Source organism: Ostrea edulis, chromosome 5 (genome assembly GCF_947568905.1).
Source record: "Ostrea edulis chromosome 5, xbOstEdul1.1, whole genome shotgun sequence".
NCBI classification, from domain to species: domain Eukaryota; kingdom Metazoa; phylum Mollusca; class Bivalvia; order Ostreida; family Ostreidae; genus Ostrea; species Ostrea edulis.
The window spans coordinates 68,480,919-68,502,994 of NC_079168.1; the positions used below are offsets into that span (position 1 = coordinate 68,480,919).

At 35.9% G+C, this 22,076-nt stretch overlaps 1 protein-coding gene across 1 annotated transcript in view; it reads right to left on the reverse strand.

The window, feature by feature from the left end:
* Positions 1-4,567: 4,567 nt before the first annotated feature.
* Positions 4,568-22,076, reverse strand: part of LOC125648965 (dipeptidyl peptidase 3-like) — a 24,647-nt gene continuing 7,138 nt past the window's right edge. The window contains exons 6-19 of the mRNA XM_048876048.2: positions 19,429-19,503; positions 18,330-18,420; positions 17,192-17,340; positions 16,891-17,021; positions 16,716-16,774; positions 16,103-16,297; positions 14,781-14,887; positions 14,205-14,297; positions 12,668-12,730; positions 10,365-10,489; positions 8,914-9,034; positions 7,045-7,224; positions 6,760-6,922; positions 4,568-5,040 (exon numbers count right to left, since the gene is read on the reverse strand). Of these exons, the coding sequence (XP_048732005.1) occupies positions 4,901-5,040; positions 6,760-6,922; positions 7,045-7,224; positions 8,914-9,034; positions 10,365-10,489; positions 12,668-12,730; positions 14,205-14,297; positions 14,781-14,887; positions 16,103-16,297; positions 16,716-16,774; positions 16,891-17,021; positions 17,192-17,340; positions 18,330-18,420; positions 19,429-19,503 (1,692 nt within the window). The 3' untranslated portion in view covers positions 4,568-4,900. The remainder of the gene's footprint in view (positions 5,041-6,759; positions 6,923-7,044; positions 7,225-8,913; positions 9,035-10,364; positions 10,490-12,667; positions 12,731-14,204; positions 14,298-14,780; positions 14,888-16,102; positions 16,298-16,715; positions 16,775-16,890; positions 17,022-17,191; positions 17,341-18,329; positions 18,421-19,428; positions 19,504-22,076) is intronic.

Here is a 22,076-nt window from a genome sequence, read left to right on the forward strand (position 1 = left end):
CTCAAAATCACACGGCCTCTCACCTCTGTTGGCGGTAAGTGAGAAAATTTCCCAGTTTATTAGTACTTTCGGTAGATCGGTGGTCTCTTCCCAGGTACATGTACATTGTATCTGGGTTCTCTCTTCCACCAATAAAAACTGGGCGCCACCAGATAATTGAAAAATTGTTGAGTGTGGCGGAAAACATCAATCAATCAATCAATCACAACTTGCATGAACACCTATTGATACATGTACAAACCGCACAAGACAGGCTAGATTTTATTTCAAACATTTATGTGAATTGTATGATGACGCAACTTTTAATCTGGTGATAACACGTGATAAGGAATATAAACTTCGGTCTTAGCTTGTAACGTACGTGTCTCTTACACGTGTTTTCAGATCAAAGCTCTGAGAGAGATGGTAGTCTATTCTGATAATTGTGTTGTAAGATTCGCTATCTATTATCGTCATGATAAAGACGCCTATTGGCAACAATGCTCGCTTGAGTTATCTGGCCTCATACAGATATTAAGAATTACCAAGTTTGGGGCACTTATATTACGACTTATGTAAGTTTGTGACACTTATATAACGACTTATGTAAGTTTGGGACACTTATATAACGATTTATGTAAGTTGGGGACACTTATATAACGACTTATGTAAGTTTGGGACACTTATATAACGACTTATTTAAGTTTGGGACACTTATATAACGACTTATGTAAGTTTGTGACACTTATAGAACGTCTTATGTAAGTTTGGGATACTTATATACATGTAACGACTTGTGTAAGTGTGGGACACTTATATAACGACTTATGTAAGTTTGGGACACTTATATAACGACTTGTGTAAGTGTGGGACACTTATATAACGACTTATGTAAGTTTGGGACACCTTTATAACGACTTATTTGGGACACTTATATACATGTAACGACTTATTTAAGTTTGGGTCACTTATATAACGACTTATGTAAGTTTGGGTCACTTCTAACATAAAACCTTTATTAATTGATCCCTATTATAACAACATTCTTAAATCAGGGGTCATAGAATGGAGGAATCTCACTTCAGCTTTTAAAAAAAATAGTACATATTTCATGTTTGATATGTTAAGTAAGTATTTATACGTCTAATATTTCTTCATTGAGGGAAAGAGGTATACACAATGGAAGTACATCTTGTTTTCAACAGCACCAAATTTGTGTATAAGCTCACGTAATCAGCAACATTTTACTGCGTTAACCGTGTACAAATTTTCGAAAAATTCATCAGAGAGATGTCTGTTATTTTTTTTTTACATAGAAAATCCACAGAGATTAATGACATTCTATTGATTCCCAATTTCACACAAATCATTTGCAAATCATTAAAGTCCCGTGGGGATCCAGGTTAGAATAGGTCCTTTGTACCCCTTGTTTGTCGAAAGCGGCGACTAAATGGGGCGGTCCTTCGGATGTGACCGCAAAAGCCGAGGCCCCATGACACAGCCTGTGTGGCACGTTAAAGATTCCTCCCTGCTCAAAGGCCGTAAGCGCCGAGCATACACCTAAATTTTTCAGTCCTTCACCGGCAATGGTGACGTCTCCAAATGAGGGGAAATTTCTCGAGCAATATTGAACAATATACAGTCAATCAACCAAGTCATTAGAAAATAGTTTGCTTTGGTACTGTCGGTAAATCGCACTGCCATACGATAGGTTTGTGCTGAGAGGAATTTTACCGATCTCTCTTCATCATATTAACCCTTTGCTTTAGTTCTATCAGTCTGTAGTTGTTGCAAATGTTGCCTATCATTAAGCAGTTTCAACGCAGTACTTTGTTTTAATGTTTGGACATGGCTACTAGTTTAATGGTCCATTTGGGTCTTCAGCTGTTACGAGCCAGAGGTGTGTCTGCCTTTTTAAACAGAGGATAGTTTGTTCTACTGTTTAATACCTAACCCTTTTATTTGTTCCTTCTATGCGTTTTTCTTTTTTGTCTGGCTTTCCTTCTTAGTGAGCGATTTCGGCGTTACTGTTTGGATGGAGTATTTTCTGCATGTTTTTTCTTTCCTCAGTCTTGATGATGTTGATGATTACTTCACTTGCCGACAGCGATCGTTTAATCCTGCCTATTTCAACCAACCCCCCCCCCCCCCCCCCCCGAAGTAATAAAAGCAATTGTGTGGTCTGCCTTCTAATTTTTACCAACTTTGAAACATCATAGCAAATTTCTATTGAATATGACTTCGGACACTGAGGGGTCACTGGGGTGGTATTCCTTGGATGTCTTTGAATTTCTCATGTAGACTTGAATTATGCCTTGGAGCCAGGGAATATGATATATTTGGTTTTCAATCTGGGGATACCAAGGTGATCAGATAATATGACTGCAAAGAGAACTCTATCTATAAGGAGACGAGGTTGACAAAGTGTTCCACTTTCACTTCATTGCCCAAAGACCATGCCTGTCCATCAGTGCAAACTACTGTGTTCATTACACACTTTCTTTCATTAAAATGATATCTTGTTTATTGCGTTTCTTGGCAGAATAATCTAGCAGTATGATCGATAGTTCCATTTTTAGACCTACTTCTTTTGTTGGAATATAACAGTACTGCACTGAACGATCATAAATGTTCATGATAATTATTGTGCGAAATAATTATTAACCAATGTGCGTTTTCAACCAATGAGTGTCTTCCGATTCTCAACCAATGAGTGTCTTCCGATTCTCAACCAACGAGTGTCTTCCAATTCTCAACCAATGAGTGTCTTCCGATTCTCAACCAATGAGTGTCTTCCGATTCTCAACCAATGAGTGTCTTCTGATTCTTGTCCAATGAATGTCTTCTGATTCTTGTCCAATGAGTGCTATCTGATTCTCAATAAGTGTCTTCAGGGCTTCCTCTGATAGCATTACTGATACTGGTTTCGAGACCGGGAGGTTGTGGGTTAAAGCCTTTCTCATAAAATGGCCGTGTAAACCCCAAAATAGAAAAGTCTTCGTCAAACGCTCGGCATTTAGAAGTAAAAGCCGCTGGTCTTTTGGGTGAAACCTTTAAACTCTAAAGTCATATGTCATGGCAGGTGTTTGGATGATAAAAGAACCCTTTCTACTATGGTTCTAAGATCAATGCATAGATCTACTTTTGTGCCTGCAGCTGGTTGGTTACCTTTTGATATATGTGAAAAATTCTCGAATGGGATATAAAAACAAAAAAATTCTATTCCTCTCTGTCCAGGGTGCATAATCTTCGTATGTTAACCTTGCCTGTCCCGATTCCCTCCATGGATGAAAATTATTAGTATACAGTGAAACAATCATATGCAGCAAAATTTTGAAAACATATACCTTATTCAGCAAAATATGACTTGGTGACCATAAACTTGGAATTGTTTACTCTAACAAGAGTTGTCAGATGGAAATTTTCTGGAGAGGTAGTTACTGCCAGATGTCAGATTATTGCAGAGTCTCCCTGAATGAAGTGACAAGGTTCAAGTAATATTGAAAATAAAATTACACATTTAAAGTGAGGCATATCTGTCAACATTTAGTGGTCACATTATCATCATGGCAGGTACTACCATCGTGTTCCTAAGGCATGGAACGCAAAAACTTTAATTCGAACACCCATCTGGAAAACATGTAGGTCAAATACAATGTGACAAAAGTGAAGATAATGAAAAGTGATTCATCTCATGAATTCCATAATATACATAAAATCGAGAATAGGGCAAACGCAGATCCCTGGACACACCAGAGGTGAGATAAGGTACCTTGGAGGAGTAAGCATTGCCTGTTAATCAGTCCTTCCTCTTGATTAGGTAAATAAGGTAATCCGTAGTCAAAATCTGCTTGAAAAGAATAGCTTAACAACTGGTTTGAAACCCATCGGCCAACATTCACTCTAATGACATGCTATATTTCCAAATGATCATTATAAAGACCATAGAATTAGTGAAATACAAGATACCATGCCATTTTTCTATACTCTGTTACTTTTGTTAATCAACAATTATTCCAATTCTCTTCATGATTGTGATTTTGTTCTACTAGAGAGAAAAGTTAAAACTTGAAATATTTTTCTATGGTCTCCAGTCCCATGGGGATCGGGGTTAGAATATGTCTTCAGTACCCTTTGCTTGTCGTAAGAGGCAACTGAAAAGTCCTTTGGATGTGACTGCAAAAACCGAGGTCCTGTGTCACAATGAGGATCCATCCCTACTCAAAGGCCGTAAGCACTGAGCATAGGCTTAAATTTTGCAGCCCTTCACCAGCAATGAAGTGAAATATTCTCAAGAGGGATGTTAAACAATACTGAATCGATCAATCAATCCATGGTCTCCATCTAAGGTCTCCGATTTGTGTCTATAGTCTCTGTTCATTGTCTGCATTCTGTCTATGGTCTCTGCTCTCCAGTTGTGGTCTCTAAGCCAATCATGCATGTCCATTATGTGTTACCAGCACCATGTGATTTCATACTTCTTGTCCAAGTTCTACATGGGTTGGTCATGCCCATGTAGAGGGCATCTGCATATGAAAAGGATGGAAACAGCCCATCTCCCCACACACAGTTTTATAAAAAAAAAAACAACTCCTTCACTCTTTAATTACCATAGGAAATGCTTTTTGCCTCAGGGAGGTGCTACATGTACTTCAAACCAGAAGAAAGAAAATGAATAACTGTCATTGTGTCATATGGTATACACTGGTAAAATTGATATAAATATCACAGAAAATTAAATAATTGTCATTTTTTAATGGTAGAATGCATGATTTTACATGATCTTAGATCTGATTATTCAATTCAGTTTGTTTTCCTTGAATTTCATAGCATCCAATGTAAATAGTCAGTTAGTAGCATTATGCAGTTTCAGAGTGGAATTTTCTTGGACCACTACCACCAAGTAGATGTCTGTCACATTTTACAAAGTGAAATATGGCTTTTCCTTCTCCCATAACTTCATCATTTTATCCTCAAGGTCCCTATCTGGAAATCGTTCGATCCACGACTGAATAAGGCCTGCAGCAGTAGCGTCATAACTCCTCAACTCAACCGTGCTTCCTGAAAAAAGTCAGAATAAAATGAACGTATTTGCACTTCAGTTGCAGCCTTCCTCCAGTTGTTCGCATGAATTATATACAGAAAAGAAGTACACATACAACAAAGTAGCACCCTGCATGTAAAACACAGTAATGTACACACGAAATATCGAAAATATATGTTTTACTCTCAAACATGACCAATTCAGGTGATGAATAAAAATATCATATTCTATCATTTGGCCTTTGTATGATTTAGATGTCATCATATCCTAAGAGAGGATTGCCTCCATCCCCAACAACCAAACCAAATGACGGCTGATCTGCCTATCATCAGGATTTAGGAGGAATTCTACATACACAGATTAAACTTGCATGAATGGCTTTTTCTTTTAACTATAATTATTTTTATTTGAGGCATATAAGTTATTAGTAAATGAGATCAAAATAGCGCGTCCTCGCATGCTTGAGGCTATCTATCAGTATTTATTATACATCATTAATTATGGACAGTTTGACAAAAACCAAGCCTTTCTCAGGATGTAATAATTGTCATGATTTTCATCAAGTGCATTTATTTTGAGAAACATGTATTGTATTTAAGATATGCAGGGTAGGCATTATAATGGGGGGGGGGGGGGGGGGGGGGGGGGGGGGGGAGGGGGAGGTTATAGCATGTGATAACTGTGTTGTAAGATAAGAACAATAGATAAACAATAACAGTTTAAATGTATCAACTGATTTTCTGGTTATTCTAATGTTATACTGATAACCAGGTGTATAGCATATCTACAGTATATAATATTCAGTGTTAATATAATAATTTGTGCATAATGCCTTTTAGACTTAAAATGAGGATTTATTGTTAAACTTAGGACCACTGGTACTTGCGATTATGGATTTCTTAAGACTGAGAACATCACAGAAATTTCTACCAAGTGGAAAAAAATGTCTGCATTACCATGTAATGATCTGGACAAAAAATTTAGATTGGCTGATCTCCATTATGAAAATAAACTGTTAACCTATTAAAATATACACTTGGATCCTCCAACCCTGAAGTAAATTGTGTTGTACAAAACTTAGATCCTCCTACCCTTAACTACAGTGTTGTGTTGTACAAACTTAGATCATCCTACCTTAACTACAGTGTTGTGTTGTACAAACTTAGATCCTCCTACTTTTAACTACAGTGCTGTGTTGTACAAACTTAGATCCTCCTACCCTTAACTACAGTGTTGTGTTGTACAAACTTAGATCCTCCTACCCTTAACTACAGTGTTATGTTGTACAAACTTAGATCATCCTACCCTTAACTACAGTGTTGTGTTGTACAAAACTTAGATCCTCCCATCCTTAACTACAGTGTTGTGTTGTACAAACTTAGATCCTCCCATCCTTAACTACAGTGTTGTGTTGTACAAACTTAGATCCTCCTACCCTTAACTACAGTGCTGTGTTGTACAAACTTAGATCCTCCTACCCTTAACTACAGTGCTGTGTTGTACAAACTTAGATCCTCCTACCCTTAACTACAGTGCTGTGTTGTACAAACTTAGATCCTCCTACCCTTAATTACAGTGTTATGTTGTACAAACTTAGATCCTCCTACCCTTAACTACAGTGCTGTGTTGTACAAACTTAGATCCTCCTACCCTTAACTACAGTGCTGTGTTGTACAAACTTAGATCCTCCTACCCTTAACTACAGTGTTGTGTTGTACAAACTTAGATCATCCTACCATTGACTACAGTGTTATGTTGTACAAACATCCTCCTTGGTTGCTTCCTTTGCAGAACAATAGTACGGAGGCTGAGGAAGTGTGGCTCATCACGATCATGGACATCAGAGTAGTAATCGTACATCTTCTTCCCGGATTCAACATCTCCAAGAGTTTTGTAGACCTAGACAAACAATGTGTAAAACTATAAACATCAAAAGCATTTAAAAAGATGATTAATAGAAAATTTCATTTAATCCAAAAAGAAAATCTAAACTCATTTTAAGTTCTTAATAATTAGGATACCTGTAACTTTCTGAGAAAGTTTCCGACAGCAGGCTTGCCGACACCAGTAATTTTGGATCTGTCCAGTTTCAGCAGAATATCCTCTTTCCCATCATCCCCTGTTGTCTTGGTGATAGTCACAAGACCTTGGCCCGCTTCCAGCATCACTCTTAGGATGCAGAATCTGGCCTGCATGTGTGCCTGTTTCATTCAATTTAGATTATAAGTTATATACATGTGAGCTTGTTTCATTCAATTTAGATTATCAGTAATATACATGTGAGCTTGTTTCATCCCTATTCAGAGTGTCAGTTAAATGTGTGCCTGTGAAAATTGAGTCTGACCTATTACAAATTGTAAAAGAAATCATTTTGGCTTTGAAATCTTCAATAGCATATTACTAATCCTATTAGGAATATTGTTTTATTGACAGGTAAAGTTTTTTATGGAAATTGTGACTCAGTAAATTCATGTGAAAATATTCAGAAAAATATACAAAAAAAAAAAAAAAAAAAAAAAAAAGAAAGAAAATATCAATCTACTTATAGCTTCTTATAAAATCATTAAAGTTTAAGATTATATACCTTAAAATATCAAGCAAGTAAGTGTGAAGAGTTTAAGTATCAAATTGTCTTTAATTTCAATTTGTGGAAATAGAAATAAATATGGAAACTCACAAAAATACTGTAAGTGCAGGAAGGGCATCTTCCAGGGTTCCATTGTCCCAGCTGTTATTGGCTATAACCTTAACAGTAACATCTTTGTCACAACCAATAAACAAGCTCGACACATGGATCCACTGGTCAACTGCCTTTCACTGCATCATCTGAATAAGATCTGCACATTTAGTATACATTTTCAAAATTGCTAGAGTAGCAATATAAAATAGAAAGTTAGGATTGACATGAAAAATTAGGACCTTTTCAGTATTTCCCCTGAATTCAACACATTTTTAGGAATTTTAGCAAAACTAAAAAAGATTCGGATTTTTTAGGAATTTTAGGGCCGCTGGACAGCTTGGCTGTTATGTTTTTTAATGACAAGTAATTGTAACTCTAAATTATTCACATGAAAATAAGCTGGATATTCAGAAAAAAGAGAAGGGAATCAAAGAAACAGGGAAATTAAACATACTGATGTGGAACTTCATTTTAAGGTGAACTTTTAGGTATCATTTATGCAGAGTTAAGATTGATTCACAAGAGTTATTTCCCATGAATCTAATGAATTTCAAAGGAAATTGATAATTCTGGTGTATTTTGCTTTTCCCTTGTCTCATTGTAAAGGACTTTTTACTACATGTATTCTGTGTATATAGTAAAGCCTACTAAGCACAAAAAACAATTCTGTTGGAATTAGTTTTAAGTTTGATAAATTGACATGGATCTTGGTGTGAATGACAATGGCTATGATAATGTCTGACAAACATTTGGAAGACATGAATTTAGAATTAAAAATAAAGGTAAACTTATAACAAACCATAAAAGATTAGCCTTGTGGAATTTAAACTACTTAGCAGTTATATATAAAAACATTAACATTTCACAAGAATCAATTTTGAACATTTGTACTTCATACATTTCCCAAAATTAGCCAGCAGAATTGAGAATTTAAAAAATGCCTCCTGTCCAGAGTCGAAAACATACAAGACAAGCGGTTCATGAAGTATACTGGCATGAAGTGTCACAGTTCATATTCTTCTGTATTCTCAAAAATGAAATCTACCTCTGTAACATACATGTATGAAACAAAGGTGTTTTTTTTTTTTTACCTGTCTCCATGCACGAGTCTCTGGTATGTAAAAAATCACAAAGTCAGTTGCATAAATGTTTACCTGTACAGTTCCCATTCAGAATGTCTGTTTTATATATACATGTAAACATATTTTACCTGTCTCCATGCACGAGTCTCTGGTGTGTAAAATTCAAGAGCAAGCAAACCAGCTCGAGCCATGTTCAACCAGTTGATATAAATCACATCATCTGCAGACTCATCTGTAAAACCGAATATCCTGCAAAAGAGATGGCAGCACTTTTAAAATGTGTGCAATTTCAGAACATCGTAAATAAAATCTCTGTCAAACAAATGCATACTAGACTACTTATGACTCTTCAATCACCTCCATGTAGTTTGTTCTTCATCAACAATTTCAAGAACAAGAGGCCCATGGGCCATGTCGCTCACCTGAGTCACCTTGGACCATATCTGAAGACTTTCCATATATATTTGCATGTAAAACCTTAGTTCCTATTATGGCCCAAACTACCCTTTGCAAGCTTGAATCTACACTATGTCAGAAAGCTTTCATGTAAATATCAACTTCTTAGGCCCAATGGTTCTTGAGAAGAAGATTTCTAAAGCTTTTTCCTATATTTGTATGTAAAACTTTGACCCCCCCCCCCTTGTGGCCCCATCCTACCCCCTGGGGGCCATGATTTGAACAAACTTGAATCTGCACTATGTCAGAAAGTTTTCTTGTAAATATCAGCTTTTCTGACTCAGTGGTTCTTGAGAAAAAGTTTTTCCCTATATATTTGTATGTAAAACTTTCATCCCCCCTTGTGGCCCCATCCTACCCCCGGGGGCCATGATTTGAACAAACTTGAATCTGCATTATGTCAGAAAGTTTTCATGTAAAAATCAGCTTTTCTGGCTCAGTGGTTCTTGAGAAGAAGATTTTAAAAGATTTTTCCTATATATTTGTATGTAAAACTTTGATCCCCTATTGTGGCCCCATCCAACCCCCAGGGCCCATGATTTGAACAAACTTGAATCTGCATTATGTCAGGAAGCTTTCATGTAAATCTCAGCTTTTCTGGCTTAGTGGTTCTTGAGAAGAAGATTTTTAAACAATTTGCCTATATATTTCAATATAAAACTTTGACCCCCTATTGTGGCACCACCCTTACCACGGGGGTCATGATTTTAACAATTTAGAATCTACACTTCCTTAAGAAGCTTCCACATAACTTTCAGCTCTTCTGGCCTGGTGGTTCTTGAGAAGAAGATTTTTTAGTGACCCCACCCTAATTTTGCTTTTTCTTGATTATCTCCCCTTGGACGGAGGCCTGGCCCTTCATTTGAACAATTGAGAATCCCCTTTACCCAAGGATGCTTTGTGCCAAGTTTGGTTGAAATTGGCCAAGTGGTTGTTGAGAAGAAGTTGAAAATGTGAAAAGTTTACAGACGGACGGACGCCGGAATACGGGTGATCAGAAAAGCTCACTTGAGCTTTCAGCTCAGGTGAGCTAAAAAGCAATGGAGGAAAATGATAAATGGAAGTACTTTCAATCTTTACTCCAGAAATATCCTTCCTGAAAAAATTCTAAGTAAGGTTTTACCTGAGTGCGTCTGAACTTAGACAAAGATATATTCCCACACATTCTGCTCTACATTCCTCATAAGACGAAGATATTGTGGAGAATCTGCTGTCCCAAGTTTCATTCTCATTGTAACACTGTGTAATCTGTAAAACAGCAAATAAAACACATAAACACTGCGAGCTGTAGTATATTGTGTACAAAGAGTTTGGAATCTTAAATTTCAAGTTTATGTTCACATGACACTTGCATTCACTATATAGGAATACAATGTAATGAATTCATGGAGGTGTTCTTTCATTTATTTTCTTGCAACAGAGTTGTGATGGATATACATGTACTGGTGAGTCGTGTACATACATGAAACAGAGGAACATCGAGCTGATACAGGTAGAAAGACACCCCCCCCCCCTCCCCTCACGTTGGAGGAGGACCTTTTCTGAGAAATTCTTAGAAAATTAGAAATTAAAAAGACTTAATTTTATGTTCTCTATGACAACTAAATTGTCATTTTGAGGGGTTTTCTAGTTTATGTTCTATCCTATTTGCTATTACAGATAATGAAGTTGTTATTTCAGTCAATTTGTGAATTTTCTTACCTGTGTTCAACTTCACAAAGTTGACAAAAAATACTATTAAAGTGAAATACGTACTGAACTACATGTACTTTATGAACTGATGATTCATTTTTAAGACCACTGTGGTTTTAAACTACATACATATAATCTGATTTGGTAGAAACCAGATTATGTCATATAAAATGGTCCACACACAAGACTGCTGCAGAGGTTCTCACAAAACATTTCTTTAATGGTATTGCTAAGTGTTACATTAAAATAAATTCATACAGTGGAGATACATTTTGAATACTAGTGTAATTTTATATTTATCGAATGAGTTGAAATTTAATAGTGCAGTTTTTCATTCGGTAGGACATGTACATCAGATTTTCTTTTTGTGGAAGCAGATAGCATTTTGTAAACTTGTAAACAAAGGAAAAATTATTTCCTTATTGTTCATGATGTTATTTTAACTGCCATTTTTTTCCCATAAGATATTTTATTTCAAAACAGCAATCCTTGTTTCAACTTTTATCCATTAATGAACTTTAAATATGTATTGTATTGTAATGATGAGAAACAGATATTCAACAAAATGATGTGTTCAATGATTAAAAATGCATATAATCATATCTAAATTGTGGACATTTTTCAAATAGATAATAAACACATGTCCAAATCTTTATCATAAACCCATCATTAATTAATCCTTGTTTTCTTACTGTGAAATTCACAGAATGTGATCCAACTTTCCGGATCACCACACTGTGGTTTTCTGAATCCATATCATGTCTCTCTGAAACTGATGATGTCACAGCGCATCAACGCAATATTTTTGTGTGGAAAATATCGATTGTGTCACAAACAAAACTGATTACACGAAAAAAACCTCACTGTATGTTCGTGTTTTGGATAATTTGGAATACATTCATTATCTCATAAACATGGATTTAAAAATACATAAGGGGGTAGGCATATAATGCATTACTTATTACTACAGTAACTTGATCCGAAGAGTTGGATCAAGTCTTGTTGACAGGCATGGATCATCAATCAAACGAGATATTTCATGTTTCATGTGGTCTGATGATCACCACCTGTCAACTCGATGTGATCCAACTCTTCAGATCCAGTGATTTTTTCAATATTTTTCAAAAAAGGTCCTGTGGCTTTCGAATTGGGAAAATTGTTGATATTTTGGTAAAATTTTGAAAAATCAGCATTATTGTAAATAAGCTAAATATATCATATCATACACAAATTGATGCCATTCTTTTTTTCTTTTACATATTTAACTTAAGCTTAAAATTTTTTCAACTATTCTATCTAAATCATCTAGAATATGATGCGTCTTTGTCACGTCATGGGTAAACTATTCACATCGAAATTCAACTTTTTTCCCAAATATGTTTGCGCCAGTTTTTATTACTGGGAAAAGTGCAAGTTAATCTGGGGGGGGGGGGGGGGGGGGATGGTAATTTTTGGGAGGGGAAAGGGTCGATATTCAGACCTAAAATGGGTCTAAAAAAATCACTGAGATCAATTACTGCAGTAATAATATAAATGTACATGTATCACATCAACCTGACAGCTCCTACACGTACGTCTTGTGTTTTTCTTGCATTCTTATCGTGTAACATACTTCTCTAACTAGCCACCAACTACAATTAAACAATCCTTCACTCAGAGCTGCAGCTCTCTAGGGGAAATATTGGGACAGACCCAGAGAGCTACAGATCTGCAGCTACAACATTCACTGCCTACCTTTTCATTTGTTTCTGGATTTACAACAGATTCCTGGTCAAAATTGTAGGTGCCATCTTCATTCTGTGAAATGGAATCATGATTACCAATGATATAACACATACAGTATGTGTACATCATGATTGAAATATTATGTTATATATCGTGAAACTCCACAATACCAACCAGCTGTCAAACTGAAGAAAACGGTCATTACAGAGGGGGGAGGGGCTGATTTACTAAAAATTTACATGATGAATTATGTCTCTTTTCAAAAGCTCTCACTGTTCATCATTGCTATTGAACATATATTGATGATTATTGACACTATATACCAAGTTTGGCCCCACCCTATAGTCAGAACCTCTGGGATCATGAAATTTATAGTTTTGATAAAGGACTACCTACTCCTCCTAAAATATTCATTTACTTTCAATTTAGTATCAATAGCAATAAAGATATTATTCAAATGTTTTACACATAAACATAAACATTATATACCAAGTTTGACCCAACATTGGAGTTAGAACATCTACCCTGGGAATCATGAAATTTACAATTTTAGAAGAGGCTTTCCTGCTCTACAGTGTTTCTTGCAGATGTATGGTTTGAGAGATTTTTGAAAGTTGGTAAATTTTTAGCAGTTTTGTCCCACCCCTAAGGCCCCAGGGTGCAGGAACTCTGAAATTTCACTTTGTCCCAAAGATGCTTCATACCAAATTTGGAAAGAATTGGAATGATAGTTATCAAGAAGTTAAAAATGTTCAATACTGTTAACAGACGATGACGGGCGCTGACCAATTGCAATTGGTCACCTGAGTGACTCTGGTGACCTAAAACTGTACCACAATGGAGGAAAATATTGAGGAGTTTCAATGTATAAAAATTCAAATGTGAACCTTTTCAATTCAAAACATACTCTCAAACTGCACCATGTTCTGTAGCATATTTAATGTAAGTTTAAGGTGGCTCCACCCTCACGGGACTTATCATAATCAATGGTTCAAAGTAGAAAAGTTGTATTGATTTCCACTTTATACAGGTTAATTTAATCAATAACTGAAGGAAATATATACGTTGCCAAATTTTAAAAGATGTCATACATTCAAAAACAAAAGTTTATATCAACATCAGAAAATCACACATTTCCATTAATTAACATGATTAAAAATATATAAAAACTGGTTCAAATGACAAAATTTTAATTTCAACAGTTTCAAAAAACTGCTGCTTTATAAATATATATGAATTAATTGTGAATATCAAGCAAATCATTGTATAATAAACATACAATAGCGATTCAAGCATAGGAGTTATTGCCCTTGACAACATTTTTGTAATACAGATAATTGAATATTTATAGAAAATATAAACCTTTTCAATATCAAATTGTTTACCAGATTTTTTTTTAATACCCAGTGAATAAAATTCCTTCTAAAGATATATTTCTATTATGCACAAATTTTAATGAAATAAAGATTCAGCAAACATTTATGACGCCACACGAGGGTGGAATTACTTTTAAGATATTTAATCAAGTAAAATTTTGAATCCCTACCTTGATGAATAGTTTCCCACTTCCATGTCCCAACAATTCATGAAGACCAACCTGTACTTCAAAGGATGGGATTTTCAACCTTATGAAGAGCTCCTAAAATGTTTCAAGAAAGCGTATAATTAACAATGTAAATTGTCCAATTTAAGCACATAATTCTAAGACTATATAAACAAGAAAAATGCTTTCGTAGCGAAGTAGTACTTAAATTGAACAAAAATGACACCAGGAATTCAATGCACATGTAAATCATGTAAATAAGTTTCTTCATAAAAATTTACTTCATAATTAGTGCCACTTCAAAATTTTATTTAAATTGCAATATAATATTGTATAGCAGGTTTTTTCGCGGGGTGATAAATTTGGCTTATTTTAGCGGTTAGATATCTTTCCACCAAAGTAAATTTCACTCACCAAATATGCACCCAACTGCAACTTCAGTATAAGCAAGAGAGATATCTCTTTTTGTCCACCAAAATTTATTCTGCTAAAATTATCAGCATACTTTTGAACCAGCAAATTGCCAAATTTTAGACCCGCGGAAAAAAACCGCTATATGGTAATAACTTTTCAATTCACCCGATCTTTCTCATCCAAAAAGCTGACTTTGTCATCCTTATAACCAGCAGTTAACACATTACCAAGCGAGACATTCTTAAAGCCCTCATCCTGTCTGATGTCATCATCTGTAATATACAGGTAACAAATTCCACTATTGACAGTAAATCCTAGGATAACCAACAGAAGCTCAAGAGCTCATTTTCCATGGGATCCTTAGTCAAGTTTCGCAGATATTGGCAAGGAGTCATTAGTGTGAAAGAAAATTAGAATATTAGTGTCTGGAGAAAATACACATCTGAGTGGGCAACCACAACACATGTACCTCTCACATACAACCACTGAGAGAGCATCCACAATACCTCTCACCCCCTCTGCATCTATAATGGATTAATCCCCTTCTCTGTATCTATAATAGATTAATCCCCTCCTCTGTATAATGGATTAATCCTCTCCTCTGTATCTATAATAGATTAATCCCCTCCTCCATATCTATAATAGATTAATCCCCTCCTCTGCATCTATAATAGATTAATCCCCTCCTCTGTATCTATAATAGATTAATCCTCTCCTCTGTATCTATAATAGATTAATCCCCTCCTCTGTATAATAGATTAATCCCCTCCTCTGTATCTATAATAGATTAAACCTCATCTCTGTATCTATGGTAGTACATGATTTTTGAGGAAGCCTTTGTGGCACACTCCTGACTGCAATAATTCATTCAATCACATGGAAAATCAGAAATTTTTTCAGCTTTCAATTAAGTTATTTCAAAATGTAAAGCATATTACAGGGATTATGGGAGTTTTCTCTCACAATTAAAAATTCATTGAATGTGTAAGACAAAAAATTTCTGTCCTAATCTTTAGAGCTCATTGTGCTCGCTATAATATATGCATTTACAACTAGTATGTAACGTAAAGTGCTTGCTATAATATATGCATTTACAACTAGTATGTTACGTTAAGTGGGAACACTATATGGAACAGCAAAGACTTTGATATTGTTTCATTGGCAGAGAAGTCCAAAGTCTGCAACACATCATCTAAAGAACATATCTTAAAAATAGTATAAATCCTACAATTTTACATTTTTACCCCCAAAGAGTTAGTGAAACTCATAACATAGTTGTACAAATGCATGTATTATAGCTTGCACAATGAGCTATATAAAAGTGTGAAAACTTAGCACGTTAATAATTCATACTCTGAGAGAATATTACACATACATTGGTAAAGTTACTTAACCTGTCGTTAATGATAGAAAATTTTGGATAAAATGCTATCCTAAATTCCCAAAATGATTTTCAATGAGTGAATGTAAGGTTGATAACATCTTACAGTTAGGAATGTTGATTCCCGCAGGAATTCCGGATCCTCCGAATGTCAATACATCAAGGGAGGTGAAATCCGGACGCAGGAACTTGTCCTTCTCGAATGCAGCTGGCCAGGGCAGGAGTGGTAGCAGGTGTTCCGCTTGATCAACGAGTTGTGTAAACTTGGCACTCATCTCCTTGTTCACCACTGCCACAAAGCCTGTACACAGCAGTTATTTAAACAAACATTCATGAAAAGAGACTTTAGATTCTAAGCCCAGATTTCTCATTCTTCATTTGATTTCTCAATAGCTTGGTTGGTTTCATTTTTATCACATTAGAGGTTTCACAAAATGACAAGTTGTACATCAACATGTGTAAGAATGTTGTATCCACATGATTTTGTGTGTATTCCCCTTTTTTCTCCTGTGAAAACCAGTTACTGCACCATAATAAATTTATGTCAAAATGCTGGGTTGAGTTTCTTTTCCAGTGACCCCCCCCACCTCCCCAAATTTCTTAATTGCATTCTTTGTGGTCCTGTGATTGTTTTCTAAATAGCAAAAATAAAACCATGCACAAATACGTATGTGTACATAATGCAACGTAAAATTGAAATCTGAAAATCAAAATGATACCTTCAAATTCACCACGTACTCCAAAAGGGTCCCTGTAAGACTCAATAAACCCTATGTACCTGTAACAAAAAACATCTAAACCATTGATAAATCTATCTCATTTCACCCACAGATTTACATTGTTTAGTATTGATGTAAATAAAACTGCAGGTAGTAGATAATTTTGAAAGCTAACGTTTCCACAATTGGTCCCTTGTTTTGGATCCAGTGTCGAGAACCCTCTTTATGTTGAGGAATGGATCCCGTTGTAAAGGAATTGATGTATCCATTCAGCATCTTCTTCTCTGCTTCATTGGCAGCATAATTCTGTACAAAAAAGATAGATGATATTCAATGCTTTGTAGTTGGATATGGGATTTGTTTCATGAGTAAGACAGGATTCTTTTCATATTTTCACGAGTGCGAAGCAATTAACATTTAATTCCAGGGCATACAAAGTCTATGATCGAATTTTACAATAGTGCCTTTCAACATACTGCAGCTTTGGTCAGGTTTTCCACGACTAATGCCATCAGACCTGAGTAGTCTCCCCTGGTGACCTTAAAGATGCAAGGTTTTCCAGTTTCCTTGGGAGTGAAGTCATGAGATCCTAGAACAGGCCCACTAACCCCTGGCAAATCATCACCTGTCAGTTTGTAAACATTAAACTGAAAGTATGTTACAAAAAATAGTTAATGCAAACTATGTGCAAATGTCTGAAGGCACTTGAACAGAAAAACTAGACTTGCCAGCAACAAAATCAACACAAGCAAGTAACAAGAATATTTTTTGTCTGATAGAGAATACACATGTGCAGTGTATAGATATACTGCAAACCCTCTGCAGGATTGAAATCTGAAGAAGAAGCTAAAAATATGAAACAGCATTTCTGGATAGTAACATGTAGACTGAAGGTCATTGACTACTAATTTAAACAGTATTTATGGATAGTAACATGTAGATTGAAGGTCAATGACTACTAATTTAAATAGTATTTCTGAATAGTAACATGTAGACTGAAGGTCAATGACTACGAATTTAAATAGTATTTCTGAATAGTAACATGTAGACTGAAGGTCAATGACTACGAATTTAAACAGTATTTCTGAATAGTAACATGTAGACTGAAGGTCAATGACTACTAATTTAAACAATATTTCTGGATAGTAACATGTAGATTGAAGGTCAATGACTACTAATTTAAACAGTTATTTCTGAATAGTAACATGTAGACTGAAGGTCAATGACTACGAATTTAAATAGTATTTCTGAATAGTAACATGTAGACTGAAGGTCAATGACTACTAATTTAAACAGTATTTCTGAATAGTAACATGTAGACTGAAGGTCAATGACTACTAATTTAAACAGTATTTCTGAATAGTAACATGTAGACTGAAGGTCAATGACTACTAATTTAAATAGTATTTCTGAATAGTAACATGTAGACTGAAGGTCAATGACTACGAATTTAAATAGTATTTCTGAATAGTAACATGTAGACTGAAGGTCAATGACTACTAATTTAAACAGTATTTTTGGATAGTAACATGTAGACTGAAGGTCACTGACTACTGAAGCATATCTGGACTACACTTTTTAAAAAGCAATTCTAAGTTTTCATTATCCACTAACCTGAGGAACTCGAGCTGGCTAGTCGCACTTCATAACAATCTTTTCCGCCCTCCTGTGTTTTAAACAACCTGGTGTTGTAGGGACTGATATCCTGAAATTTATTTCAATTTGAAGTTACATACAGTACCCTCAGAACAATACAATACAGGCTGAAAATTATTAATTCAACACATTAAACTTCATTATGTAGAACACAAAGTGCCGTGTGTCCTAAACAGCTGTCTGAGCACATGATTTGGTGGTCTTGTACTACAGGGATGCATTTTACAAAAGAACTTACGACCAACTTTACATATTGGAATTCTCCCGCTTATTGTAAGATAATTCACTCCAATGTATAATAGTGAAGAAAATAATATGGAAAATTAAGTTTCAGAAACATTTTAATTCCTTCATTCAAACTAATAGCTGTGTAATACGATTTAAAACTTGAGACTTTGTTTTAAGTTGTTTTGTAAAACAGGCCCCAGGTCCACAGGTAACAAATTTTTGGTTCAAATGTCAATGTTCATTTGTTTCGTAGAGATAGCTAATCACCAGCACTGTCCCAGTGTCTGTAACTGGGTACCAGCTTAAGCTGGTCGAGAACTAGTCTTCCATCCTGGATTGATTGTATATTGTTTAATGTCCCACTCAAGAATTTTTCACTCATATGGAGATGTACCTCTGCTGGTGAAGGGCTGCAAAATTTGGGCCTATGCTCAGTGTTTTGGCCTTTGAATAGGAAGGAAACTTTTTCATGCCACACCTGCTGTGACAAAGGGCATCAGTTTTTGTGGTCCCATCCGAAGAACTGCCCCATTTAATCGCCACTTAAGACAAGCAAGGGGTACTGAGTACCTATTCTAACCCGGATCCCCCCGGGACTCAATCCAGGAAGTACGATTCTTATCCACATAACAAGTCTCTAAACTAAGTATTGGCTTAGGCTGGTCTGATAGAGTCTTATGCAGAGGCAGTTTGACTGTTATCCATTTAGTGCATCAGGCTTCGTGGTTAGGAATAGGTTAAAATTTTCCATAGTTTTTTATAAGATAGTTTTATGATAGCTTAAAACATTCCTATACTTACAATTTTGCTCATATAAATAAAATCTCACCTTGGCACTCATAAACTCCTGGGCAACTTTGGCATCCACTAAATCACAGTTATCAGAGTAGTAGCTAGTAGTTCCCTGTAAAATAGAAAGAAAACTTATGAAATTTTTAAAATCACAAAATTTTCAAGAGTAATAATAGCTTGTAGTTCCCTGTTATAAAAAAAATCAACTAAAAAGAGTCAATAGATTCCATTCAATTACAATTACAGCAGTAATATTGTAAAGTTTCATGAAAAAAGGAGAAAATATATGAAATTCACAAAATCAGCTCCATACTAATATGTTGTAGTTCTGTCAAAAAAGGGCAAAAAATCAATGAAATCATTTTAATCACAATTATTATAAAAATATCTTGTAGTTTCCTGTCAAAATGGGGATAATGAAATCCAGTAAATCAGTTCCCATATTAATATTTAGTAGTTTTCTATGAAAAAAGGTCACATACATGTACAGGTGACTCTCGATAACTTGAAGTTCAAGGGACCTTGACAAAACTTTGAGAAATCAAGAGTTCGAGAGATCGAAATTCGGAAATTGAAGGTCCGACATATGGTTAAGATTTTACCGTAACTGGAAATGTTTACCAACAAGATCCTATCGTTTTGACATGTTTTCCTTCATATTTGTCAGGTAGTTAATTTGATATCAAAATAAAGAACCTTATTTTGCATTAATAAAAACATTTCAAAGTTTATGTATTTGTTCTTTAATCATACTATGATATGCGTACAAAACTAAGTTCCAATAAAGCTTTACTATCACTAACTAAACAGAGCACAAGTCAAAACAAATTATAGATTTTATTCATAGTCAGATGATATAATTTTAATCATCACAAGACCCCAGTGTAAGGTGTAAACTGAGGAATTAGCCAATTATATACTCGAGTGTGTCACCTCCACAAAGAAGCATGAGGGATGTTTCAACTATGTAAACACCTAATTACCACAGCCACTATCCTCCAGCATTCAACTTGACAAAATCCAGGTAAGGTCCAATCAGAAACAAGAGGTACTGTGAGCAATGCTCACTAAGAATACCCCCTCCCCCCCCTCCCCGCTTACCCCAATCTCCCAAAGGGTGTTGGTAATAGGTACAAACTACCTCTTTTCTGAGTGTAAAAAACAAATGGCATGACAAACTGAACCATATTGATACTTCGATGTCCAGTGCACGTGACCTTTGACCTTTTGACCCCAAAATCGATAGGGAACATCTTCATCCCATGGGTAGTCCATATGTATGATATGGTGACTGTAGGTGGAAAGGATAACGCTTTAGAGCCTGGAAACCATATTGCTATTTCGATGTCCAGTGCGAGTGACCTTTGACCTTTTGACCCCAAAATCGATAGCGAACATCTTCATCCCATGGGTAGTCCATATGTATGATATGGTGACTGTAGGTGGAAAGGATAACGCTTTAGAGCCCGGAAACCATATTCCTACTTCGATGTCCAGTGCACGTGATCTTTGACCTTTTGACCCCAAAATCGATAGGGAACATCTTCATCCCATGGGTAGTCCATATGTATGATATGGTGACTGTAGGTGGAAAGGATAACGCTTTAGAGCCAGGAAACCATATTGCTACTTCAATGTCCAGTGCACTTGACCTTTGACTTTTTGACCCAAAATCGATAGGGAACATCTTCATCCCATGGGTAGTCCATATATATGATATGGTGACGGTAGGTGGAAAGGATAACGCTTTAGAGCCCGGAAACCATTGCGTCTACAGACGGACGGACGGACAGACAGACAACCCGATTCCAGTATACCGCCCCACAACTTGTTGCGGCGGGTATAATTATTACACACTTGGGTAACAGTGGGTATAAGCTACTACCAGTTTGAGAGAATGAGAGTGAAAAACAATGAAATGTGTTTTACGGGACCCAACTTCACTTCAAGAGATCAAGAACTTTGAGAGATTGAACGTTCGAGAGATCAATACTAAATTTGCTGTGTTATATAGAGAGAAAAATCGGGACCATGATTTCACTTTGAGAGACTAAGAACTTCAAGAGATTGAAGTTCGAGCCATCAAGAGTCACCTGTATTAATGAAATCCACATAATCATAGTAAATGATTGATTGAATATTATTTAACGTCCCTCTCAAGAATATTTCACTCATATGGAGACGTCACCACTGCCGGTGAAGGGCTGCAAAATTTTGGCCTATGTTTGGTGCTTATGGCCTCTTAGCAGGGAGGGATCTTTATCGTACCACACCTGCTGTGACACGTGACCTCGGTTTTGACGGCCTCATCCGAAGGACCGCCCCATTTAGTCGCCTTCTCCGACAAGCAATGGGTACTGAGGACCTATTCTAACCCGGATCCCCACGGGACTAAAATCATAGTAGGTGGAGTAATATTTTGTAGTTCTCTGTAAATGTAAAGAAAAAAAGGGGGAGGGGGATGTTACACCCTTAATCGTAGCCCCATCCCAATTCATCGCCAATGACGATTTGGGATGACATTTCACCCCAAATCGTCGCCTGGCACCCCGATTTGGGACAAGTTTCACTATCATTGTCCTAAATCGTCACCCGCCATTATTTTATTCATGTTTTAAGGATAAATTACACAGAAGTTATTTTATTGTACCCCCTCTTATATGGGGGTACATAGGTTTCACTTGG